A 27,331-nucleotide genomic window follows, 5' to 3' on the forward strand; every position below is an offset into this window, starting at 1 on the left:
GGCATCTGTTTGCTGCTTAGAATGCCAAACAAGGTGCTGATTAATAGTAACAACTGCATTTCCCCAACCGTGGCACTCTGTTCAGTCATGGGCAAGTTCACAGAACAGAGGGGCCGCAGACCACACACCCTCCTTCAAAAGTACATCAGCATATTAAAGGCCCCAGGAATCCTGCAGTGAAGAAACCCACCAACTGGAATCAACCTGGTTTCCAAATTTACTTGACCATGAGCTCATTGTCTGCAGTGTTTCTTCTATAGAACTAGGATTCAAGAAAACACACCTTGGAAAATGCAAACTTAAAAAGCTACTATGGCTTGAGCTAACATTTGGAAATTTTTTGGTTTGTGCTTTTAGCTTTTTAATTGCTACTTAACAACAAAGAACCAAACCAATAATTTCCTAAGTATTAACAGTGGTATGTAGTACATCCTTATGCTATATTTAGTAACTGTTGTGGAAGCACTGTCATTTCTGCCACGTCTCCCACCCAACAGTGCTCTTAATCCTTGGCTCCTGTCTGAAGGTTCTTCTCTTGTATTGGTGGGGCTTGGGACAATCTGAACCCTTGTCAGCTGTCCTCAGGAGCACCATCCTGGAACTATTTTGGGCTGGTGGAATCTGGAGTTTAATCGATGCAACCCGACACCACAGGGAGAGAGGCCCCACTCCTTCAGAAACAGGAGCTGGGCACCGCCAGCTGCCTGGGGCTCCAGGCCCCTCTTCCAAACGATGATGCCCCTTGCTCTGCAGAACGATAGGATTTTCCACCCAACAGTTTTAAAAGACCTTTGTATCAACTCTTAATGACCACTTTCATCAATCCAGCTTCACGGCAGGAGGGAAGTCTCATCTCTGCACTCTTGCTTCTGCTGTGACCCTTCTCTCCAGCTCCTCAGGCTTTTTCTGTCACCTACTTCCTCACTCGTAAAACTATAAAACCTCCAGTCTCAAGTCACTTCTTCCTTCAAGCAAACATTGCCTTCATAACTCATCAATAATCACTGCCTCCTGACCAACCATTCCTCTGTTCTGGAGGTCTGGTGTTATTTGAAACTCTATGCCATTTCACTCCTTACATAATTATCTTAGTTGGCTTTTTAAAGCACTACCATACATAAAACAGCTTTGTATCTACCCAGCATCTGGCTATGAATTGTTCAGTGAATGTTTATTTGATGTCAATGTGTCCAGTCACAATTCATTTAAATGATCATGACCATGACACAAGAAGCTGATTATACTTTGCCCAAAACAACACTCCCAGGCCTTTAGCATTCTACTTACAGCATCACTCATGTTAAAAAGTACACAGCACTTTGCTTTTCAGATTAGTCTCAAAAATAATACTTAAAAGAAGGATTAAAGTCCAAAAGTAAGCTAAGCATGACATGTGAGCAGGTGAAAGGTACTTAATGCCACTAACTTTAAATCGGGGGAATTTAACTCTGATGGGTTACAACATAAGCCAGTACTGTTTAAATCAGGAAATGGGGGCAAACACAAGCATAATCTTAGTAAATTAAAACTTTTGTGGCCTTACCTTATCTTCTTCATCAGTACAAACAATCCTTTAATAAAAAGAAGCAAAATATTCAGGTTACTCAAAAATCAGCAACTCAGCTGTTGACCATCCAGAGATGATGGACACGGAGTAAACTGCTAAGATGACAGGAGTCTCCGCCAGGGTCATTCATAGTAAAACTTTATTGAACAGAAAACCCAGCAAAGGTTTTCACCTCTGCAAAGCTCCTCTTGGTTTAAAGTAAAGCACTGCATTTTAAAAAGCAATTATACATAAGTCTTTCCTAGAAAAGTCCTGCTAAAACATGTCTAGCAATTTCATTGATTATATAAAGTAGTACACTTAGTGTAATTTAAACATTCCAACAGGAATCAAATCGTACCAGCAGAACCATTTCTGCATCTATGACATCTATGTACACACACACATGCAGACACACACATCTGGAAAAGTTCCTCAGGCATAAACATGCGACACTAATGCCTTCTACTTACAATGTCTATTAAACTACAACAATATATATTAAAGCTCTTCAGAATAAAGACATGAGAAGCCTTAGGCATTTTTTGTTCATCAATTTGTATCATGGCTTCACGTCTTACTTTCTGCTTTTGCAGAATCACAAAAGCATATCATCCTCTTTGTTGATTCTTTTACTAATTCTGTGCCATCGCCACGTCCAGGTAAGGAAATCTAGCCGGAACCAGATGATCCAGTCCACGCCTGCCAAAGCCTCTAGCAGCCAGACAGCAAACACCATCAGTTTGCTATGGCTGGGGGGCCTTCCGGAAGGAGAGAGGCAAAGAAAGTCTTGAAGACGAGCCAGGCTGTGCTCATAAACGAAGGGCTGGTCTGCTCGTCATCCACTACGTCTCTGTCTGGAGGGAGGCGGTTGGGGTCTGCAATTTCAGGATCAGGGTCTTCCTACAGGTAATAAAACACAAGGAGAGAAGAGGACCGTGAGAAGCACCCAGTAATGTAAGGAAAGGGCAGAGTGGCTCCCTGGCCCCTTGCCCCATAAGCCAAGCCAGGCAGGCAGGACCCTGGGGACGACATCCCCGGCTGGACGGAGCTCCTTCTCCAGCCTCCGTAGCACAACTGTGCTGGAACATTCTCATAGTTTTCAATATTCCTGGCAGCAAGTATCAGATCAAATGAAGTACTGTAACTAGGTCTTCAACTATTATTAAACTAGTAATTAAGTTAGCCACTTCATTAAATGTGGATATTTTTCTAATTTTGGCAGTGTCCCGAGTTAAAAAAAAAAACTGGAAACACAGGATTCTAAAAACAGATTCGAGGGTGACACTTTATATTAAAAAGACTATCCTTTAGGATTATGCATTAAACTGCCTTATAAAAATTCTATTTCTTTTTTTAAATATTTATTTATTTGGCAGTGATGGGTGTTAGTTGCAGCACGCGGGATCTTCGATCTTCGTTGCTGCGTGCGGGATATTTCAGTTGCGGCATGTGGGATCTAGTTCCCTGATGGGGGATAGAACCCGGGCCCCCTGTACTGGGAGCACAGAGTCTTAGCCACTGGACCACCAGGGAAGTCCCTAAAAATTCTATTTCTGTTATTTTCCAGGAAATCTATTCTGTGAGACAGGCTTATGTTCCTAATCCTTAATTAGAATAACTCTCCATTAGCAGTTTCCATGGTATAACATATCGTTACTGAGAATGAACACTAAAAATAGTGAGTTTAAAAAAAACATTACTTATATATGCCAAAATGCAAATTGCCACATGACAAAAATACCTGATGGATTTTATGACACAATGTTTTAAAAATAGCTAATGCTATAAGAATAAATTTGAAAAAAATCTTGAAATATTGAGCTTAATAAAATGGTACACCACAAGGTATCTAAAGATTAAGGACTCAAGAGCCCGGTGTTTCACACCAAGATCGCTGGGCTCCAGCAGAAACTCCATACCTGGAAGTTATTGTTGGGGTCCTGATTTGCAGCTTCCTGAGGAGGACCATCATTCCGGAAGTTCTGAACTGGCCTCTGTCGAAATGGAAACCACCCGACATGATGCCTTCAAAGGAAGCATATAAAGTCCATCTTAGTGAACATCAGAGTGACATGTACTCAAGAATTTAAGGGTCCTCTCAATGAGATGAGGTCCCCCTTGCTCCCCTCCTCTCATCAGAGCAGAACCTGATTAGAAGCTCGCAGCCAGGCCCATCTGCAGAGACATTCCACCACACCGGCTCCTAGACTTTCTCACTGGCCTGTCAGGTTCTTGACAGGCACTATGGAAACTAGGCTTTATTCATTATCATGTGCACAGCAACATAAACAGCACCTGACACATAGTATGTGCTCAATAAATACTTCTTCATCTGACCTAAACCTTACACATGAAAACCTGAACAGAGGGGGAAGGGGAAATACACACACAGCTGTGACTATAATGTAATAAGACCTAGATTTGGTCACCTACATATATGATTCTAGAGACTATAGAATTTAAAGAATTAACCAGAAGTTGCATCTGAAAAATCCAATTAAACCCAAGTCTTGAAGCAAATATGACAAAATATAACAATGATTAATACTGGATATAAGTACTTAATGCATTATTCTAAATATTTCTTTTTTAAGATTTTTAAAAACTAAAATAAAAATCCATTTTCCTATGGAGGAAAAATTTCTTCTGTCCGTTTTTGCCACATACAAGGACATATCACTCTAGGCCAGGGTTTCTGAACTTTGGTACTGCTGACATACTGGGCTGGGTATTTACTGTGGGGCTGCCCTGGGCACCACAGGATGTTTAACAGCTACCAACCAGATGCCAGCAGGACCACCCCCCTCGCTGTGACAGTCAAAAATGTCTCCAAACACCGCCAAACGTCTTGGGGGCGGGGGTAGAGGCAGATGCAAAACTATCCTGGTTGAGAACCACTGCTCTAAGCCATGGATAAAGCCAAATGCCAGGTCTGTGATGGATCTCTGGCCCTTCAGGACTATGCCACAGCCATTGCCTGCCCTTTATCCTAGAAGGCAGCTGTAGCCTGATAAAAGATAACTATGTTCTTTTTTTTTTTTTTTTAAAGTGGAAAAAATTTTTTTTAATTAATTAATTAATTTTTTTTAATTTTTGGCTGTGTTGGGTCTTCGTTTCTGTGCGAGGGCTTTCTCTAGCTGTGGCAAGCGGGGGCCACTCTTCATTGCGGTGCGCGGGCCTCTCACTATCGCGGCCTCTCTTGTTGCAGAGCACAGGCTCCAGACGCGCAAGCTCAGTAGTTGTGGCTCACGGGCCTAGTTGCTCCGTGGCATGTGGGATCTTCCCAGACTAGGGCTCGAACCCGTGTCCCCTGCATTAGCAGGCAGATTCTCAACCACTGCGCCACCAGGGAAGCCCTAAATACGTTCTTATTCAACACAAATACAATTTTCCTTTCCATGCCTCAGTATGGCTGTTTTATTGTGGTTCATGAGCCTGGCAGATAACTTAACTAGAGGAAAAGAAGAGAATGTTGTTCCTGTATTAACAGAGAATTAATTGTGTTTTTGGCAATGCGCAACCAAGCCATCAATTCTTTCCATCGAAAATCCTAGAATGACGTACTATTTAAATACACCTCCTTAAATATTGACTGAGACTGCTCAAAAAAGAGGAAAATTTGTACTTGGTTTGAGTCACCACATAGTGTAATCTGTAGTAAAGGGAAAAAAGGGAAAGCGAAATCATCTGCTTACAGGTACATAACAACGGTGGCCCCCATGACCATGAGGAATCTGCTCAGGGAAGAGTAGAAGTAGAGGATACTAAGAAAGACGGAAAACGTAGCTGCTGAATAGGTCCAATCCAACCAATCTCGATTTATCTCATCATCTTCTTCCACAATAGGGCCACCCTGTGCATTCATCCGCAAGTTCTGATTGGCCCCAGGGTTAACCACCACTTGAGGAGCAGCATTCTGATTGGCGGGCTGGTTTTCAGCTGGAAACTGGTTGCGGATAGGGGCTGGAGCAGGCGCAGAGACCACAGGTATCTCTTGTGCACTTGGCGAGGGGACAAAAGCCCTTGATGCAGCAGTGGCTGCTAAGCTAAAATAAAAATGACAGAGGCAAATACTGTTGAGAGCAAGGCACCATGAAGACTGGTTCTCATAACCTCATTTACACAGGGATTTTTTACTATTAAGTAGGCATATACAAACTTGATTTTTCTTTAACTTAGTGAAGAACTTCTTTACTAACAGTCATATCTATAAATGCCTTTTCTACTCCTAAGAGAAGCCGCTTGGTAAATTTCATCTGGAATTAAACATCAAGGCCACCATGAAAACATGGTGCAGTAGCAAATTAAAATTTTCATAAAATGTTAAAGATATCACAAATTGAAAAGAAATAAAAAGGAAATAACATATTCTAAATAAAGTCATCAAACTATGGATCAGTCAGCAAACTACGCATCAATACACAGATTAGTTACCACTTATCCTCTATCCCACCTACAGAGCAGGACTCTGACACACTCATCCCGCCCTCCCTAACTTTGTGGGTAACATGGATGGGAGTTCCCTCCATTTCTGTGAGCCCTGGCCACACCCAGCGTCATGAGGAAAGACTCACTACTGCATGTAGTACTGCCGTGCGTATATCTGCTGGAACCAGGAGAGCTGCAGCCACCCATAGGTTGTGTAGCCTGAGAAACCAGGCCCCAGGCCTTGGAACGCCGGCTGGACAGCTTCAGGCCTATGAAAGATTTCAAAAAATGCTCTTTTTAAGTTGGTTTAGTATGAATAAGTGAAAATTAAGTTTAAATTACAATCAGGAATTCAAAACAAAGAGACAGAAGATTGAGCTTTATGACAGTTACATGTAGATTTCTGGGTGATGCACCTGTGTAATACAATCACAGAAAGTACTGACAAAGCCCCCCTCCCATGGTCTGGATCCCATGGGAAAACAAGAGCCCTCTGCCCAGCACTGGGGTCTCATGATGTCATCACCATGATGTACAAACAAGCTGGACCTTTTCAGTCTAAGTGGATCCCCACCCTTATTTTAGACTTGCTGAGTCTCACTGAAGGTCTAAACCCCACTATTCATTCTTTAGGGAGCAGCTCTAAAAAGTCACACCTCTCCCAAAGTCTTTTCTGCAGGAAATACTCCTTTCCTCCCAATACCCATTTCTCCCTCACCCCTAGATCTGAACTATACGGGGAGCAGAGTTATGTGTGGCACCAGCCATACATGCTTACTGACCACTTGTGCCCTGTAAGGCCGCCGGGCTGTTATCTCACGGGATCCCCAACAACCTTGTGGGGAGGGAGCTCTCCACCCCGCCATTTTACAGAGGGGAGCCCGAGTGCAGCTCAGGGAAGACAAAGGATCTGCACGAGGTCACTGAACCTGTAAGTAGTAGGGCTGGATTTGAGACCTGTTTGACACCAAACTCATGCTTCTATCATCCAGCGCAGCCTGGGGCAGGGTGTGTGTGGGAGTCATCTCTGGTTTTGTGAGCCCTACACAGTGAACTCCTTTGGCATCACTTCACAAAATTCAAACTAACAGAACTGCAGAAAGATCAGGAGTTGTTATGTGGTCATCTCTGCTGGTCAATTCATATCCTTAAAGTTATATGCACTGGCTGTCCAATAAATATTTCTTGATGAAATCAAGTTTTATTATGGTAAAATTCATAGTGTGATATGAGCCTCAATTCTCAAATCGTATAGTCAGAAAAAGGGAAGCAGTTTTAAGTGTTTCTATCCAATAATGAATTCAATTATCCACTTTATATGCTAGGTATGGAACTTAACCAAATTCCATACCCAGAGTATTTCTAAAATTGTATTCTAATACAAATAGGTCTTGGTACGATACTGTTTTTGATCATTTAAAAAAGATACAGTACATGGAAATGAGAAAATAACAAGGTGCTTTTGTTAGCTCTGATGATGATGACACTGCAGATACGCAAGATAACTGAAAGGTTTTTAGAGTTATATCCTGAAGTATGTAGAAGTGAACTGACATAATGTCTGGGAATTACTTTTAAATACTTCAGGAAAAAATGGGAAGCAGGAATAGATAAAGCAAGTATGGCAAAAATTGATCATTATATGGAGATTCATTATACAGTTCCCTCTACTTCTGTGTATATTTGAAAACCTCCATTAAGAAAAAAAACAACTCTTCATTCCTCAAACGACTTTATCAACAATCAGATATTAAAAACTACTAGGAAACGGTGGGCAGGGGACTCAGGGAGTAACAGAGTTTCAACTTGTAGTTAATAAACTGTTTTTTCCCAAAGGATCTTTCATAGTAAGGTGTTCCAAGAGCTGTGAAATCCGAACATCACAGCATTTAGTCGCTTCTAGCTTTTGCGCTAAAGAAAAGCTCTAATTGCTCCTTTTCTCCTAGCACCACCGACATGGTACTTGGCAGAGCATTTCTCAAACAATCCCTTCACCTTTTGTCACCCACTGTTATGACAGACAAAGCACAAAGCCACTCGGCAAAGCAGCTGCACAGTGCTTACAACAGCTGCTTTTCTGCACCAGCACTAATTCCCTATCATGAGGTCAGCGCAATGTGAAGCACACCCACGTAGGAGGAGAAATGCCCAGATTTTCAGGACATGCATCTCCACTTTTTAGATCTTCCTAAAACGCTATGTATTAAGAAAAGTTAAATACAGAAGAGATCTTTAAAGTGAAGCCCTTATAAAGCAAAATTTTGTCCATTTAAAAATTCTCTGACTATATAGTATAAACACAGCTTATTCTTAAGTTGATGCAAATGATGCACATTCATGTTGTACAACCTGCTTCTTTCTTACAACACTCACCTCGAGATATTCTCCCATCCAGAGGGAGAAGGGTTCCGAACAACCTCCCTTTGCCTTAAACCGTCACTTGAGGAATCCCCAGGAGACTGTCCCTGATTAAGACCAGCGGGCTGCTCTATGGATTCAGCAACCTAGATAAGTGTAACATGAACATGAGAACAAAAGGCCTGATGCAACTGTGTGAAATCAAGCTTCAAGGATTCTTTCTCTGTGAACGGCTTATGTCCCCAACCCTGACCTCTGAACTTGACAAAATCAAACAGATGCAATGTTATATAAAGAATATTCTAAAATTTGTACAACACAGTATCAATACAGATACTAAAAAAAAATCCGTATTTTTTCCTAGAGTAGCTATGCTGTAGTTTCACTAAAATCTCCCAATGAAGTTATCATTGGTGAGAAAGCGTCCTGTTAATGCTCTATACATCTTTTTTTTTCTATACATCTTATGGTGTTAAATTTACTAAGAAATTAAATTTGACCAATAAGATTTATAAACACAACCCAGCCAGCAACCTAAAGAATTTCTTACACTATACTCAGATGTTTCAGGATGTACAGTTGTAATGCAAATTTAGTGTATCACCACATTAGAATATTAATACTGTATATATTTTTAAAAATAAATTTATTTATTTATTTTTAATTTTGGCTGCATTGGGTCTTTATTGCTGCGCGTGGGCTTTCTCTAGTTGAGGAAAGCAGGGGCTACTCTTCTTTGCAGTGTGCGGGCTTCTCATTGTCGTGGCTACTCTTGTTGCGGAGCACCGGCTCTAGATGGGAAGGCTTCAGTAGTTGTGGCACATGGGCTCAGTAGTTGTGGCTCTCGGGTTCTAGAGCACAGGCTCAGTAGTTGTGACGCGGGGGCTTAGTTGCTCCGCGGTATGTGGGATCTTCCCGGACCAGGGATTGAACCCGTGTCCCCTGCATTGGCAGGTGGATTCTTAACCACTGTGCCACCAGTCCCTTAATACCGTATATTTGAACTAACACTGTGAAATGAAAAATGAGGGATTTTGACCATCTAACATAAGCAAGTCTTTAGAGATCACTTGATAAAGACTGAGGCCTTTTCCTATCCAAACAAATAATCACAATGAAAATTTCCAAAGGAAATATAGTCATGTTTTACTCTTTATAAAAATCAGGGACTTCCCTGGTGGCGCAGTGGTTGGGAGTCCGCCTGCCAATGCAGGGGACACGGGTTCGAGCCCTGGTCCGGGAGGATCCCGCATGCCGCGGAGCGGCTGGGCCCGCATGCCACAACTACTGAGCCTGCGCTCTGGAGCCTGCGAGTCACAACTACTGAGGCCTGCGCACCACAACGAAGAGTAGCCCCCGCTCACTGCAGCTGGAGAGCGCCCGCGCGCAGCAATGAAGACCCAACGCAGCCAAAAATAATGAATAAGTAAAATAAATAAATTAAAAAAAAAATCAATGGTTCCTTAGAAGAAATTTATTATGTGCTAAATTCATGACTGCCTTGCTAGTTCGGTGATCTGGATACACAGCCACTATAGATCAAATCAAATGCCAGAAAAGTGTGTACTGCAGAACTCCACTTTTCCACTACAACACTAATGGAAGTCTACTACTATTATAGTAAACTCTCACTTGTATTGATAACAGTTTCTTATTCCTGATTCTCACTGGGGAAGAGACAAAATATTATATGATAAAAAGACTTAAGAGTTTTATCCAACTTCCTTTATTTCGACCTTGAGAGTCTGAATGACACGAATTGTTATCATCATGAAAAAGCAGACATACCTTTGTGCTGGCTTCTGGCATTTTGGAAGGACTCTTCACACTGCACACCAGATGCAAAACATGCCGGTTTTCCTGCTGAAAGTAATAAGGAGGTACTTTAGGACCTGAATTCAACCTTATTAGTGCTCAAAAACATTCAAAAGTTAATATATTTAGTGATACCTTTGGAAGCAAGTCCCTGAGACACTGGTGATCCAACAACAGCTTCCCAGAATAAATTAACCTCTGGTCCTCCGGACGCTTATGGAAAGAAAGAGCAGCACAGGTCAGCACTTAGCCCCCTCAAGTTCCCAAACATAGAAGAAACTGTTTTATACAAATAATTTAAACGTGTGTGTTTTTCCCAGCATCACAGGAAAACATTTTTCCGAAGGCCCCATATACAAAACTTTTACTTAGGAAGTACTTAACTTTAAACTGATCTCTAACATGCAAACAAATTTAGGATGGCAAACTACCTCCAGTCCACAAAACCTATGGCAAGCTACCTGACTTCTTAACTCCCAGGGAAATTGCTTTCTGCCACAAAAAGCACAAATCTGGGGCTCCTACAGCAACGAACTTCAAAACTCAAAGTTTGGTCTCAGAGAAAACTCAAAGTCAGCCTTCCCTAAAACCACCTAGCATTGTCCCAAGATAACGTGAAGCAATTCTAAACTTAAGCCCTCAAAGAGACTTTTCCCAACATACAAATGCAGCTAAAGAGGAGATGGTGTGTGGTAAAATTCCACACCACAACCCTATGAGATATTTAGTATGCCTATTGTAAGGGGGAAAATCTAAAATTCACTTGTCCAAGGTCACCTGCTGCTAAAGAGTCAAGATTCCAAACACTCTACTCCGTTCCAGTGATTTTAAAACCACAGTCGTGCCACACACTTTTATACAAATCTCACTTTTAAAATCCATTTTTAATTCCCTTAAAAACTGGACTTAAGGGACTTCCCTGGTGGTACAGTGGTTCAGAATCCGCCTGCCAATGCAGGGGACACGGGTTCGAGCCCTGGTCCGGGAAGATCCCACATGCCGCGGAGCAGCTAAGCCCGTGCGCCACAACTGCTGAAGCCCCTGTGCCTAGAGCCTGTGCTCCGCAACAAGAGAAGCCACCACAATGAGAAGCCCGCGCACCGCAACGAAGAGTAGGCCCCACTCGCCGCAACTAGAGAAAGCCTGTGCACGGCAACAAAGACCCAACGCAGCCAAACATAAATAAATAAAATTTAAAACTGGACTTAAATAATGGCTTCAAGTGATATATACCAAAGTCAGTACACCGGAGCTCACCAGCAACTTCTCAATCTACTCTTGCCAAAATAACCAATTATGCAAAATTTGGAATAAAGCTGCTCCTGCCAAGTAGCCCAAGATTATAAAGCAAGCTGTTTAAAACGAACAAAAAAATATACCTATTTATCTGCATAAATCAGGATTTTTTTTTTTTTGGACACTGGGCAACTATAACAAACTGCAGAAATATATTGGATGCTGTGTTCATCATTGTTCTCACTGATTGAACTCCATATGTAAATGCTATAAACCTGGACTTGTAAATGTTACTGTATAGGTGGGGTCCTGCATTATATTAAAGAGTTTCACACTAGAAAAGGTTTGAAAACCACGGGTGCCCGTGATTTGAGGCCTGTTAAAGGCCTGAACCGACACTCTGCGTCTTTATCCAGAAGGCTGATTTTAAAAAATATATATTAAGCAAACAACTATTATAAAGTAAGGCTTCTCACATTAGAAAGCAAATGACGAATGTGCTCCAGCCAAAATTTTTAAACACAAATATACAGACCTGAGAGACCTTTTATTTACAACTTTGGGTCCTTGGACTTAATAGGAGTGATGTTCGTCACCCAAGGAAGCCCTAAAGGAAAGCCCTCCTCCAAAACACCGCCTTTTACCAAATGACGCAACTAGAGGCTACACCTGCTTCGCCAATTTGTGTACCTAATAGCCATTCTCGCAGCAGCACTGCCACCTGTTTCTTGGGAGCAGCTATGGTGAAATTGCAAATAGTGCCAAGGCGAATGCTAGAGGAATGGGAGCTTATTAAATAAATAAGCACATTTCAAAAGAACGACTCAGGAGGGAAACTCACTTCCACGTTCTTGACAATATGGAACAAAAACAACCTGACCCATAAGCTACAACCTGACACGTTGCACACTTCAGATAAGAAAGAACAATTTCACAATCTTGTCCTGCCCTGATGCCCTCTCCTGTTTGATGGAGAATTACAGTTGTGGGCAGTAAAGAACACTGTTGACACTTACATAATATTAGAGTAGAAAGTAAATACAGGAAGGTCCAGCTCATAGCCTCCATCACGTGGTGGGGAGGGAGGGCGGCCCTAAGGGTGATGTTGACAGATGTGTCAACCAAAACAAAGCGAGGAAGTCTCTGCAATTGAGGGACCAGAGTCTTAAAACCCAGACTCCAGGAGATTCCTTCCACCTATTTTCCTTCTAAATCACTTTTTACCGGAAAGCGCACCGGGCTCCTCCCTGGGACTAAGCACAGGCTGTGGAGTCCAGCTCACAGGGAGGGGACCAGGGCAGAAGGCGGACTGGGAGGGGAAGCGCCACGTCCTGTTCCCGGGTGTGGGGCCTTAAGCACACGCTGCCCGGGCGCTCACCGTGCTTCTCCAGCCACTGGCCGGGCTTGGCCCCTGCCCTCACCTCTCTGCAATGAGAGGCTACATTCAGAAAACTCGTTTCGCAGCACTTCTGTTTCCTTATTCCTACCCATCGGATGCAATCCTAACGAGGAACACCTAGTCACTCCGCCGTTTTGGGGAAATTGAGGCTTGGAGGGTGAAATGACTCACTCAAGGTCAAACTGCTGTTTCAGCGGCTTGGCTAAGGCTGGAAGCCAGATCTAGGGGGCTGGGAAGGGGTCTGAAGAGGTATGGCAGGAGTGCGACAGCCGTTAGAGTTTGGGGACCTAGGACGCGAGGTGACAGGGGAAGGCGGCCCGTCAGGAAGGCGGGAGGATGGCGGCCTAGAACGAGGAAGTGACAGCCACTGGACCACGTCAGAGGGCGCCTACGGCGGCAGGGCAGAAAGGGGGAGACCACAGGCCTGGGAGAGGGGACCTGGGGAGCACCAGCCATCAGGGGAAGGCCGGCGAAGCGAGAAGTTACAGGGAAAGGAGAGGAGGACGTGGCATCCCAGGGGGGACGCGAGGAGGGCTGCGAGGATGACAGCCGGGGTTAGGGGAGTGCTGGCAGCTGGAGCCGGGGGCTCCTCTCACCGGGCGCTCGGGGTAGACGCGGCTAAGATGGGCCTTGAGGCGGCTCACGCTCCAGCTGCGGTCGCCGCTCAGCTCCAAGTCGCGGTGGCGCTGGTTGGGGCTCTTCACCAGGAGCGTGACGGGCTCGGGCTCCATGTCGACGGCGCTGTGGGCTCGGCGGCGCTCCCAGACGCCAGGCAGGAAGTGTCGCTGCCGCCCCAACCCCCACAAAAACGGTTCACCTCTCTGGATCGCGCGCGCCCGTCTCGGGCACCTTTTATAGGCACACCGCGCCCGGACTCTGCGGACAGAACCCTCTGTGGCTGCCACCCATTGGCTGGGGCGGAGAGCACTGCCCCAACGTGGCCCAATCGGCGCCCGGCTCCGTGGGCGGAAGGGCGGGCGGAGCACGTGGGCGCAGGCTGATGCAACCCGCCGCCGTGGCGTCACCCTCAGTCGCGGCTGTGGCCCGGGAGCCTGGGTTCGGTGGCCGTACTGGGGTTCGCGCGGCCCACGGGGGGCCCCTCGGCCCTGAGACACTGGCTTGCTCCCTGGCTCGGGTTGCTCACGGCACTTTAGGGAGGGCCGACCCTGCCGAGTCTCCGGTTTGGCAGCCTCTGCAAATTGTTTCCTCACAAAGCAGCAGCTCCGCCCTTTTGACACCAGCCCCATTTCCCCTTTTCCTTCCCCGGGTGGCCCGGGACGGCAGGCCCTCCAGGGGAGGTCTCCCCACCCCCACCCCGGCCTCAGCTCAAAGAACTGCTGGGGGAGCCCCGTTTGCGAGCCCGCATGGAAGGGCGCCCCCAACGCGCCTTAGAAGGGCCAGGAAGAAGGGAGATTCTTCCTGGGGTTCAGGATGCAGGAATCCGAGCCAATGTTGCCCCTTCATCTGTGACCTCAGACTTGAACGTTATACCGCCAACTGTGGGACGTCATCCTAATGAGTGGCAAGCAGGCCACAGTCCAGCTTAGGCTGGGAGACGCTCGAAAAAGGCCTCACTTTATAGGATACTAACACATACTTCCTTGAAATTGGGGCTGAGACACGGAAGGCAGGTTTCTTGGTTTTCCTAAAATGTGACCACGGAGGCCTGGCTGATGTAGACACTCCCTCCCTCTGTAGGAAAAAAGGTCTTGAAAAACAAAACTGACATTGTGCTGGCTCGTCCTTGTTCTAATCCTGTTGGGACATCTGTTTTGCCAGGTGTGTCAGGACCTTGGCAGTTGTACATACAATGTAAAACACTATGTAAATAGTTTCCAGAGTGGGGCAAATTTAAGGAGGGTAACAAGAGGAACCTGGTCTGGTTGATGGGTGTAGTACCACAGACTGGGTGGCTTAAAGGACAGAAATGTATTGTCTCACAGCTCTAGAGGCTGGAAGTCTGAGATTGATGCCAAAATATTGGCTCCCTGTACACCGATGCCAAAATGAGATACAGAGATAGAGTTTTGGAGGAGAAAGAAAGGGTGGCTTTATTCTTTGTCAGACAAAGAGGGAACACAGCAGGCCAGCACCTCAAGAACTGTGCCCCCCTCCCTGGGGAATAGGGAGAGGTCTCATATTCGGGGCTTGTGGTCAGGGGTATTCAATAAGGATCAAGGCGGTAATAGTCTTACATTCTTCTTTCTTCTGCAGAGTTTCAGAAGGGTGTGTGCAGGGTCTCCTAATCTTGAGGAGCTTCTCTAGTCCCTTTAATCTTGCCTCAGGTGGCTTCGTGGCTGCTCCCCCCTTGATTAGCAACTGTTCGAATCTGCCCTTTGGAACTCAGGGAAGATCATGGAGGCTGGAGTCTTGCCTACAAGAAATGAGGGACAAAAAGGCCTCTGTGTCCGGGAGCCCCACAGGGCCCCGCTTGGTTTCAAGATCAAGGTGTCAGGCAGGGTTGGTTCCTTCTGAGGGCTATGAGGGAGAATCTGTTCCATGCTGGCAATCTTTGGCATTCCTTGGTGTGTAGCTGCATCACCCCCATCTCTGCCTTCATGGTCACAGTGTGTTCCCCCTGTGTGCGTGCCTTCACATCATTTTCTCTATGCATGCCTGTCTTTGTGTCCCAATTCCCGCCCCCCTTTTTTTATAAGGACACCAGTCATATTGGATTAGGGTTTTACCCTAATGACCTCATCTTAACTTGATCATCTGCAAAGACCCCATTTCCAAATACTGTCACGTACACAGGTACTGGGGGTTTAAGAATTCATCGTTTTGGAGGACACAGTTCCATCCATAACAATCAGCCTTAATATAACACAGAACACGGATGGTTTCCTTTTCAGCAGTCTTTGTACTAGAGGTGAAGCGCTTTGGAGATAATTGTCCCCATGCTCCGCTTTCTGTGATTGGTTTTTGTCGGCTGAGAAGGGCTCAGTCCCTTTTCATCCGGGCTGGCTTCATGGGTGTGGCACCTCTGGGGCCCTACTCTTTGTATAATGCTCTTCTGAAAATTCTTAATAAATTTTCAACAAGAAGTCCTGCATTTTCATTTTTCACCAGGTCTCACAAATTATGTAGCTGGTCCTGTTTTTCATACATCAGGATGGAAGAAATGACTGATTACAATCTGGTAGTCTTCCAACTAGCTAGAAGCTAACCAGTGGAGCCAGGCCAGATAAAACAAGCAGAAGCCTTAGAGCAGGCAGCCAGGCAGGAGATAACAGCTTCACTGGGTAATTAAGGAGACCACATAACATGGTTCCCTGTAGCCTGCTGTGACAAGCATCAGGTCCCCTTAAAACAGCACATCCATTTTCACTCAGTAGTAAGAAAGTAAAGGGGTGTGCTTTTCCCTAGGGAAAAGGCAATCCAATTTCTGTGATTCCCTCTTGAGTTATCTCTCAACGAGACAGCTCCTTGTAAAGGACTTTTGTGATTCTGCCTATAGTACAGAATTGTTCCTCGTATGCATGGGGGATTGGGTCCAGGACTCCCCCCGCCACCCCCTCCCCCATAGAAAAATCCTTGGATGCGCAAGTCCCTTCTATAAAATGGCGTAGTATTTGCATATAACCAATGCAACATCCTCCCATATACTTTTTTTTTTTTTTTAACTTTTTGGCCGCGCTGCACAGCATGTGCGATCCTAGTTCCCTGACCAGGGACTGAACCCGCGCCCCCTGCAGTGGAAGCGTGGAGTCTTTCTTAACCACTGGATGGCCAGGGAAGTCCCATTCTCCCATCTACTTTAAATCATCTCTAGATTACTTATAATACTAAATACAATGTAAATGTTATGTAAATAATTGTAAATACAATGTAAACACTATGTAAAGTTTCCAGAGTGGGGCAAATTTAAGTTTTGCTTTTTGGAACTTTCTGGAATTTTTTTCTTCAGAATATTTTCCATTGTGGTTGGTTGAATACGTGGATGTGGAACCCGTGGATATAGAGGGCCAACCATATTTATAAAAACATTAAATTCAGGTCAACATGCCAGGAATAGAGAGATAAACATGGAGTGACCCTGTTCTCAGTGATCTTACAAATACAGTGAGCATGATAAGACAGTCAAAAACAGAAATAAAAGACAACCCAAAAGTCTCATACATTTCTGAAGGACTTATGATTACATTGAGGAATTACACAGAGGCAGGAGGAGAGGGGGAGACAGAGAAAACTGGATGGAAGAGGTGGAATTTGAGCTGAACTTCGAAGGATGAGTAGGATTTGAATGAAAATAATGGCAGCAATTATTGATAAGCCCAACAGGGGACCTGTATACACAATTTGTATGGGCAAGTATAGTTCAGTGGTTCAACTGATGGGCCCAGAGCCAGAGTGCCTGTTTCTAAGCCGACTTGTGTCACTTATGAGCGTGACCTTAGGCAAGTTACTCAAACTCTCTGTACCTAATTGTCCTCATCTGTAAAATAGGAAGAACAATCGTCTATTTCACGGGCTTGTTGTGATATTTAAATGATATAGCATTGTTAAAGGTCTTGGGGAAGAGCCAGACACTTAGCAAGTGCTCAATTAATATTAGCCATTAATATGTAGGAAACTGCAAGGAGTCCAGTCCACAGGTTCCCAAGCCTGGCTGTGAAACAGAATTACCTGAGGAACTCTTTTTCTTTTTTTTTTAAAGTGAAGTCTTACAACACCAAGTATTGACAAAGATATGGAGCAATCAGGACTCTCATACTTGGCTGGTAGGAGTATAAAATTGTACAACCACTGTGGAAATCAGTCTGGCAGTTTTCATAAAGTTAAACATACACCTAACTTACAACCCAGCTATTACACTCACAGGGATTTACCCAAAAGAAATTAAAGACTTGCACAAGAATGTTGATGGCAGCTTTATTCATAGCATCAAACACTGGGAACAGTCGAGGTGTCCATCACCAGGAGACCAGATAAACACTACTGTATATCCATACAATGGAATGCTACTCAGTAATAAAAAGAAATGAACTACCATACATGTAGCAACATGGATGAATCTCAAAACCGTGCTGAGTGAAAGAACCAGACAAAAGGAGTACATATTAAATGCTTCCATTCATATGAAACTCTAGAATAAGCAAAATGAATCTATGGTGACAGAGAACAGATGCATGGTTGCCTGGGGATGGGGTGGCAGAGATGGACTTGGAAGGGGCTGTGCTGAAGTCGGCTGGTGCTGGTTTTCAAGAACCGAATGTGAGCTTGTCTTCCTGACTCTGCTTTCAGTGTCATCACACTGACAGCCTGCAATTGGCCATGGTAGGAATATTCACACCACAGAGATCAGGAAACGCAATAAAGCAGAGCCTTTTTCCCCCGGGGAAGCAGTTGTTCACCTCTACTAATACACCACTGGGCATTAAGGAAATTTCTAGGGTGGTGAAAAGTTCTGTCTTGGTAGGGTGTTGGGTAGGCAGGCACAGACATTTTTCAAAATGGATCTAGCTGTATACTTAAGATATGTGCATTTCACTGCATGGACATTATGCCCGCAACTAAACATGTAAAGACAATAGGATGGGTGTCTGGTCCCATGTCACGCCTACCAAACGGAACCTGAGGCATCTAAGTCGGTACTGATTCAAGGGCCAGCTTTGGAAACCACTGGTCAAGTGTGGCAGTAAGGACAGAGTTTATTTTAAAATACTAATAATGATGATGTCTGGACTTCTCTGGCAGTCCAGTGGTTAGGACTCTGAGCTCCCAGTGCAGGGGACGTAGGTTCGATCCCTGGTCGGGGAACTAAGATCCCGCATGCCATGCTGAGCAGCCAAAAATATATAAATAAATAAATAAAATAAAGTAAAATTTAAAAAAATAATAATGATGATGTCAGCGAGAGGTAAGACTGGAAAGAATTCTTGGGACCAGTTCAGGGAAGACTTTGCATGCTCACCCTTGAGAGTTGGCTTTATTTTGTGGGCAATAAGGTTTTTGAGTAGTAGAAGGACATGATCAGAATCAGTATGGATCTTCATCATTACGAAGGCTGGGTTCGAGGGGGAGAGACTTGGGGCCACGAGACCCGAGTGGTTCATTCAAGAGAAAATGTAGATCAGTGCTAGGACTGAGCAAAAAAGGAAATGTGAAAAAAAAATTGGAAAAAGAAAAAGACATCGCAGAAATAAAGCAGGAGGGAAAGAGGCCTGGGAACAAAGATGGGTTCAGGAACAGAGCTAATGCCTAACATGGGGGAGTGCTTACCACGTGCCAGACACACAACTTCAGGAAACTTGCATTTAATCCTCACAGCAACCTTTGAAGTAGAATGCTTTTATTATTGCCATCTCACAGCTGGGGAAACTGAGGCACGGGGAGTTTAAGTAACTCGGCTACAGAGCTAGTAACTCTATGAAATTTTTATTTTTTAATTAACTGGTACTGAGGTATAATTTACATATAGTAAAATACATGGATCTTAAATGTACAGTTCAAAGAGTTTTGGTAGGTGTATTCACCTGTGTGAATTCCTATCATTCCAGATACATTCCTATCATTCTAGAGAGTTCCCTAGTGCCCCTTCCCAGCCAACCTGCTCGCCTCCCCACCAATCCTGGTCCCAGACATTACTGGTCTGCTTTCTGTCACTCCAGTTTGGTCGGGCCTGTTCTAGAAGTTCATATAAGTGAAATCATACAACATATATTCCTTTGTGCCTCTCAAGAATAGAAAGTCAAGCGGCTCAGGGAAAGAAAGACAGTGAGTTCAAGGAAAATCCAAACTCTTTTTTTTTTTTTTTTTCTTCTTTGGCCGCGCCATGAGACATGTAGGATCTTTATTTCCCCCACCGGGGATAGAACCCATGCCCCCTGCAGTGGAAGCGCAGAGTCTTAATCCCTGGACAGCCAGGGAAGTCTCGGAAAATCCATATTCTTAAGTGAGATTTCTGGAAATGTGGAAATGAAAGACTATGGAAATTTAAAAACTTGATGGTTAGAAGCACCTCTGTGGTGCTATGTCTCTGCTGTGACCTAATTCATCTTTAAATTCTGAGGGGGGAGAGGGAAGGAGCCGAGACCTGTTTTATTTTATACTCAGGCTGTGAGGGTCTAGAAGCCTTTGCAGAATCTGAGCAGGCAAAAGGTCACTGACAGTGCACGTGCTTTATTTCAAACAATCTGGTGTCTTAGGCCCTGTTGAACTTCTGTACTTTGTTCTTGGAATTCTTGTTTTTACTTGGTTTCTAGAGATTCTCCCAAATAATTCAAGCTCCAACCAGAAACCTTGCCTTTTATGGTCATTTCTGAAATCCTAATTTGGCCACACACATGAGCCATCTTCTTTAGGCCAGGAAATGGACATCCTGTTCTGTACTCATGAAATCCATCCCATGGTGACCCATGCCCATGCTAAGCCGGAAGCAGCTTTCTTTCCTCACCAGAAGTAGCGCCCACAGTAAGTCCTCCCAAACAATGTGGTCAGTGATCGGGAAGTGTTTTTGTTCGATAAAGGAAGGAGGTATCCCAGACTGCGATGCCCAAACTTCGAGTGTGACACCCACTTCCCTGTTACTTTCTGATATCTGTTTCTTAAAAGTGCATGTTACATACATTTTTATAATCAAAGAGAATGAAAACTGATTTGGCTTTGAGAACCCCAAGTATCTCTTGAATGGGAGACACTGAGGGGTCTGGCCAGTCAAGACTGACCACTGGGGGCAACAGTGGGCCTGGTAGTTAACTGCACGGTGCACTTCTTTTTTAAAAAATAATTTTTAAAAATAGATTTATTTATTTTTATTTATTTATTTTTGGCTGTGTTGGGTCTTCGTTGCTGCTCGCGGGCTTTCTCTTGTTGCGGCGAGCGGGGGCTACTCTTCGTTGCGGTGCACGTGCTTCTCATTGTGGTGGCTTCTCTTGTTGCGGAGCACGGGCTCTAGGTGCGCGGGCTTCAGTAGTTGTGGCTCACGGGCTCTAGAGGGCAGGCTCGGTAGTTGTGGCGCACGGGCTTAGTTGCTCTGCGGCATGTGGGATCTTCCCGGACCAAGGATCAAACCCGTGTCCCCTGCACTGGCAGGCGAATTCTTAACCACTGCGCCACCAGGGAAGTCCATGCATGGTGCACTTCTAAACTCAGCCCTTATAAGGTTTAAAAATGTACCTGGGGTTCATTTACTTGATAAGCTAAACAGAATTATCATATGACCCAGCAATTCCACTCCTAGGGTTATATTTAAAGGAATTGAAATCAGGAATTTAAACAAAAACTTGTCTATGAATATTCACAGTGGCAACATTCACAATAGCCAAAAGGTAGAAATAACTGAAATGTCCAAGAACTGATGAATGGATAAACAAAATGCGGTCTATCCATGCAATGGAATATTATTCAGCCATGGAAAGGAATGAAGTACTGATACTTGCTATAACATGGATGAACATTGAAAACATTGTACTAAGTGAAAGAAGGCAGACCCCAAAGGCCACATATTGTATGGTTTTTATTCATATGAAATATCTAGAATAAGCAAATCCATAGAGACATAAAGCAGATTAGTGGTTGCCAGGGGTTAATGGAGGGTGATTGCTTAATGGGTCCATGATTTCCTTTTGGGATGACGGAAATTTTTTGGAGCTAGATAGTGGTGATGGTCGCACAGCACTGTGAATGTGCTAAATGTCACTGAATTACACACTTTAAAATAGTTAACATGGTGAATTTTATATATATATATATACATACACATACACACATATATTTGGAGTAGACTTTAATTCCTTTTATGTTTTAATTGAAGTATAGTTGATTTACAAGGTATATAGCAAAATGATTCCGTTATACCTACTATATATGTACATATATATGTGTGTATATATATTCTTTTTTATCATTTAGTATGATAATCTCTAGGTCCATCTATGTTACTGCAAGTGGCATTATTTCATTCTTTTTTATGGCTAAGTAATATTCCATTGTATATGTTTCCTTTTTTTTTAGCCACACCGCACAGCTTGTGGGATCTTAGTTCCCCAACCAGGGATTAAACCCGGGTCCTCAGCAGTGAGAGCGGAGTCCTAACCACTGGACCACCAGGGAACTCCCCCATTGTATATGTTTGCCACATCTTCTTTATCCATTCATCTGTCGACAAACATTTAGGTTGCTTCCATGTCTTGGCTATTGTAAATAGTGCTATTGATACTATGAGGTGAATTTTATATTATACAATTGAAAAAATCAAAAGTCCTACTTGGTTCCCTCTTTCCTGTTGAATGCTATTTCACAGCCTTTCCTCCAATGGAGGGAGGAACCCAAATAAAATAACCGCCACCAGACAACAAAAATCCTTCCGATTACCGCAAAAAGGACGGGGTAGATGAATGGGTGGTGTCTGCTTGATTCAATAATCTCTCTCACAGAGCACATGCTTGGCTCTTCTCTAGATTGCAGGTGCAGCCAGCTCCAGGTTTATGACTCTCCTGGCTGCTTAGGTTTGGTTCCAGGGCAAACACCACTCAGGTGGGCCCTGCCCTCCAGGCCTGCATCCTGGGCAGGATCATGGCTGAACTCTGAGGCCCAGGAAACCTCAAAAGCCCACACTTCCCCATCACAGGTGCCAGTCCAGCCCTCTTCTAAATATTCTGATTGTAGCCCAGCATTTTACTTTAAAAAGAAAAGAAAAAACCCATATTTATTCATCTTAAGTTTTATAGTACCTTTTCATAAATACAGAATCTTTCCTGTACTCTAAGTAAAATTTTGACTGTGTGTTAGTTTCTTTCTTTTTTCTCTAGCAAAACCCCCAGCTTCCCCAAGCTGGTTTCAGACTAGACCTAGCACTTAGGCAAAGATGCATAAGACTACAGAGATAGCTATAACAATACAGCAATATTCTTGTTAAAATGGTGGGACTTGTTACTTTCCTCCATGAATTCCCTTGCTCAGCCCTCCCATTCAACTCTGGACTTTTCCTTTCCCAGCCCATAACAAACATCTCCACTCATTCCCCTCTTATCTCTGCCCTGGTTCCGTCAGCTTTCCCTGCCCCAGGCCTACATCAATCACTCAGGTCAGCAAGATTTCACCTGCGGGTCTGGTTCTTTGTAAACAAGCTCTGGCCCCCTCCCCCTGCACCTTGCCCTAATTCCCCAAACCTCCTTATGTTAACCAACCCTACCTTTCTCCAAGACAGGACCCTTGAACATCTCCCGTTGAAGGCAGCCCTGTCTCCCCCTCCTCCTCCCCATTGTTGCTTCTAGGCTGGTGTGTATCTTAGCAGCCACTTCTCACCGGAAGGCTTACCTGACTGCAAGTATAATCTCTTGACCTCTAGGGCTCTCTTCCAAGATCACAAGCTTCCCTCCCATCCCTTCCCCATCTTAATAATTCCAGCTTCCAGATCATACTCCTTTTCATTCAGTTCTACTTACATTTATCTCTGCTCTGCTCCCACAGCTCATTGGCATAATCCATTCCTTTGCCATTCATTCATTCATTCAACAAACATTTATTGAGGGCCTACTCTGTGCTAAGCCCTGTGATGGGTGCTGGGGTGCAAAGATGAGTCGATGTGGTCACAATCAGGGCTGATATGAACTCACTCAGCCATTTCAGCAGTTAAGATATTGAAATACCACCATGCCAGCGGGTAAACGTGCCGTGAATACCCTGCAGCTGCCCCGGCCCTGAGACCTCCAGGTCTTCCTACCATCCAGTAACTAAAAGTTTCATCCCAACTGCCACCTTCATAGAGCTCACAGTCAAATGATAGACACCCTAGATTTTGCTCAAAAATGTTTACCTCCTGGGACTTCCCTGGTGGCGCAGTGGTTAAGAATCCGCCTGCCAATGCAGGGGACACGGGTTGGAGCCCTGGTCTGGGAAGATCCCACATGCCACGGAGCAACTAAGCCCATGCACCACAACTACTGAGCCTGCGCTCTAGAGCTTGCGGGCCACAACTACTGAACCCGCGCGGCAACTACTGAAGCCCGCGCGCCTAGAGCCCACGCTCCACAACAAGAGAAGCCACCACAATGAGAAGCCCGTGCACCGCAACGAAGAATAGCCCCCGCTCACCACAACTAGAGAAAGCCTGTGCACAGCAACGAAGACCCGATGCAGCCCAAAATAAAATAAAATAAAGTTTACCTCCTGCAGAATCTCAAACTTTGAAATGCACACATATTGACCACAAACTACCCTGTATTCTTCTCTGTCTCCCTCTCTGCCATTCCCACTGAGCATCCTTTTTGTCCTCCTGCTACCAGCCCCTCAAGTCTTCTCAACTCTTGCAGCTCACTTCCGGTGTCTCCATCCATCTTGGAGCTCGTGGTCAGCCATTTTCATGTACTTTGGTCATTCTCCTTGAATTCCTCGTGCCTTGGCCTTCCATCCTTCTTGCTTGGCCAGCCCCACCACTGGGGAATGTGTCCCCTGCGTTCTATACATTTGCTTTCTGACCTGGTGCTCGGGAGACCTGCCAGAGAAAGGCACAAGGGCAGGTGTCCTGAGAATTTTGCACCCTTAGACTAGCAGAGATCAGCTATGCCTTCCCTGCTGCTTGGCAATGTTTGCGCCACATTTTATTGATTCACCATTACTACCTCTTCATCAATTATTCTCTTCATTGGCTCTTAAATCTTTCCCCTCAGACCTATAAATACACCCAGATCTCTTTATCACTCCCACCTGTAACAGAGACATTGATTGCTCGAAGAATACTCACATGTTCCCCCCAGTTTCCCAGACTCTTGCAGGGAGGTGGTGCCACGTGACTTACTTGGCTAACGGACTTTGAGTGGAAGTTAACAGGTCACTTCTGAGCTGAAGCATTTGAAAGCCAGGGCATGACCCTCCTACTCTCTTTTCCCTTCCTCAGTGAGTTAGAAGCTACTGGCTGAGGTGATAGCCTCCCAAGATGGGAATAGTTTGGATCACTGAGTCCTGAGGTGGAGAAGAGGGCTTACCCAGCATAGGAATATTTGTAGGAGAGAAATCAGTCTTTGTCATGTAAGCTACTAACATTTAGTGGGTAATTTATTATTGCAGCAGAGCCTACCATGATCCTGACTGATACACCCCCTAAGATAACAACAATCAAAATGCTTTCCCTGGAGTCTCCTTTCCCTTGGAGTCTCCTCCAAGTTTCCACCTTATTTTTTCTCCCCTTATTTTCCTTATTTTTATCTCCATTGCTGGGTTACTGAAGCACAGGTCAATGTGCATGTCTGCTGCCTTCCTTTCCCCTCCACCAATTATTCCTCAATCTCTGGTACCTGAACCACCACCTTACCAAATTATTCTCTGTAAGGCTCCCAGTGATTCCCAGAACTGCAATTCAGCAGCGGCTTCACTTCTGCAGTTGGCTGCCATGAGGGTCGACGATTCTGTGCTTTTTCGATCTCTTCTCTGGTACCTTCTAAGGCCCTTGGTTACCTGGGTTTTCCTCCTGCCTCACCAATGATCTTTTCTAGGCTGCTTTGCCGGCTGCCTCTTCTTCCTCCTACCCCTAAATGTAGCCCTTCCCAAGGTCCAGCCTCCAGCCCTCTCCATTCTCTTTACTTTCTTTCTTGGTGATCTCACCCAAGGTATGACTTCGATTTCCTCTCTTTTAGTGTTGACTCCCAAATCTATGGATGGTCTCTGTTCTTAGAGTGTCAGGCTAACAGTGGACACCCTGAGCTCTTCCTGAGCTCCGGGACCACAATTCTGACCACTGGGTTGTCTTCATACTTAAAGTGTCCAAAAACCAAACCCACCTACTTGCTCATTTTCTCCAGCAGAAAGCCTATTACCTCACCCTCCATATTACATGGTTTGTTCATTCTTACAGCTGCCCAGGCTCAACTCCTGGGGCCCTGTTCCTTCCACACATACATCCAGGCAATTCCCAGTTCTGGAAGATACTATCCTTCCTCCCCTTTTCCCTGCTCTCCGCCACTCTTAGAGTGTTGAGACTTGCTGACTTGCCTTTGCAATTCTGCACAGCCTCCTCTCTGAGTGCCCTGCCTTTTCTCCTCCAGCCTCCTCCATCTCCTGTCTGGACAAGCTTCCTCAGGCTCACATCGCCCCTTCACCTTCAGTGGCTCTCCAGTGCCCCTGAGTCAGTTCTGAGCGCCTCAGCCTCTCAGTGGGGGCCTTGCACATTATAACCTTCTCAATCTTCTTTTCCCCGGGTACGCATCCCTCATACACCAGGAAGACTGGTTTATTTCTTGTTCTCCAAATATACCTAGTAAGCTGTTCTTACTCTGGTCCTTGCTCAAGGCATCCTGCCACTTGGGTTACCTTCTCCCAATCCCAGCTCCCATTTCTGTCTATAGAATCCTACCGACTGTTCAAACCTATTTTAAATATCATTTTCTCTAGAGAGAGTTTCTTAATTCCCTTGACCTTAGTGTTTGCTCCCTCTTTTGCATCCTTAGAGTGTTTTATTTTGTAACTCTCCTATGAGAAAATGAAAACCACTCGTTCTTTCTTGCCACCATCTTTCGTCCGTATGACGTTCTGCTCTTCGGCCTTCCAGCCAGGTGGTTCTTCTTAACGCTCTACCACGTGATATTTTTAGAAACTGAGTTTGTTTTGGCTCCCTTTCAGGAAGGGGCGCTCATGTCATGCTTGTATTTTTAGTCATAAGGTTGACTCTCACTTCAAGTGGGCAATTAACAATGAAGCCGGTGGCTGGGCTTTCCTGGGCCCCATTTCTGTAAACACTTTTGAAGTGGGCAGTATGTATTTTCTGATATCCTGAGCTATACACATCTACAAGTGAAACCTGGCTGTTTTGCATGTGCTTGGGGGCCTCCCAGCCAGGTGGTTCTTCTGGAACATGCCAGCTATTCTCTTCCCTGTGAAACCCACCTCTCCCTCCTAGCCACACGAGAGGCCAGGCAGGTGTGTAAAAGGGAATTCAGTCCAAATGGGGCTCTCCATGCTCTAATGAGACCCGCGGCTCTCTGCCTGGGAGGCGGAGCTCAGAGAGCCTATCTGGTGGAAAATAGGCACTGCTGTACTTACGTCAAAGCCGCGACAAGTCTGGGCAGGAACTGAAAGAGGATGTGAAATCTGGAGGCTGAAATGCCAAGGGGAAAATCAGGAGCTATCTAAGCAGTGGATCCTGGGGGAGATAAGTGAGGAGTCCCTTCTGCAGTGGCCGTTGTGGCTGCTGGCGGGGGCTGGGTCCCAGCTCTGATGACCCAGCTCTCTGTGGCTTTCCATGCACAGTGCAAGGGTGGACTACTCACTGATGTGGAGTATCTACTCGTCCAAAAGCAGAGAAAGACACACACACACTGTAGACCAAAATCTCGTACACTCTCAAGGCCCAATATGCCCAACAATGACTTGGAGGACCTTCAGAGCCTCTGAACACACAGTAGGGCAGCAGGAAGTGGTGGGCCAAGTTGGGGGGACTGAAGAATGTGTTCTCCCCCCGACCCCTCCCCGCACTTCCACAACTTTGATCAACCACGCGTGGGCCAAGCCACAGTCAGCAGCAGGCCAGCTGGCTGGTGACACATGCTTTGGTCCAATTCTCTCATTTCACAGACCGAAGCTCAGAGAGGTTAAGGGGGCATAGCTGAGGT

The 27,331-nt window shown here is 45.0% G+C and overlaps 1 protein-coding gene across 1 annotated transcript; it reads right to left on the reverse strand.

The window, feature by feature from the left end:
- Positions 1 to 1,684: 1,684 nt before the first annotated feature.
- On the reverse strand, positions 1,685 to 13,623 carry HERPUD1 (homocysteine inducible ER protein with ubiquitin like domain 1). The gene is made up of 8 exons (XM_061172289.1): positions 13,382 to 13,623; positions 10,286 to 10,363; positions 10,124 to 10,198; positions 8,351 to 8,481; positions 6,124 to 6,246; positions 5,245 to 5,595; positions 3,469 to 3,574; positions 1,685 to 2,449 (listed from the first exon to the last, which is right to left on the reverse strand). Exons 1-8 carry the CDS (start codon positions 13,514 to 13,516, stop codon positions 2,285 to 2,287), a joined length of 1,164 nt encoding a protein of 387 aa, XP_061028272.1. The 5' UTR covers positions 13,517 to 13,623; the 3' UTR covers positions 1,685 to 2,284.
- Positions 13,624 to 27,331: the final 13,708 nt, after the last annotated feature.

The sequence above is a fragment of the Eubalaena glacialis genome, chromosome 18 (genome assembly GCF_028564815.1).
Source record: "Eubalaena glacialis isolate mEubGla1 chromosome 18, mEubGla1.1.hap2.+ XY, whole genome shotgun sequence".
NCBI lineage: Eukaryota > Metazoa > Chordata > Mammalia > Artiodactyla > Balaenidae > Eubalaena > Eubalaena glacialis.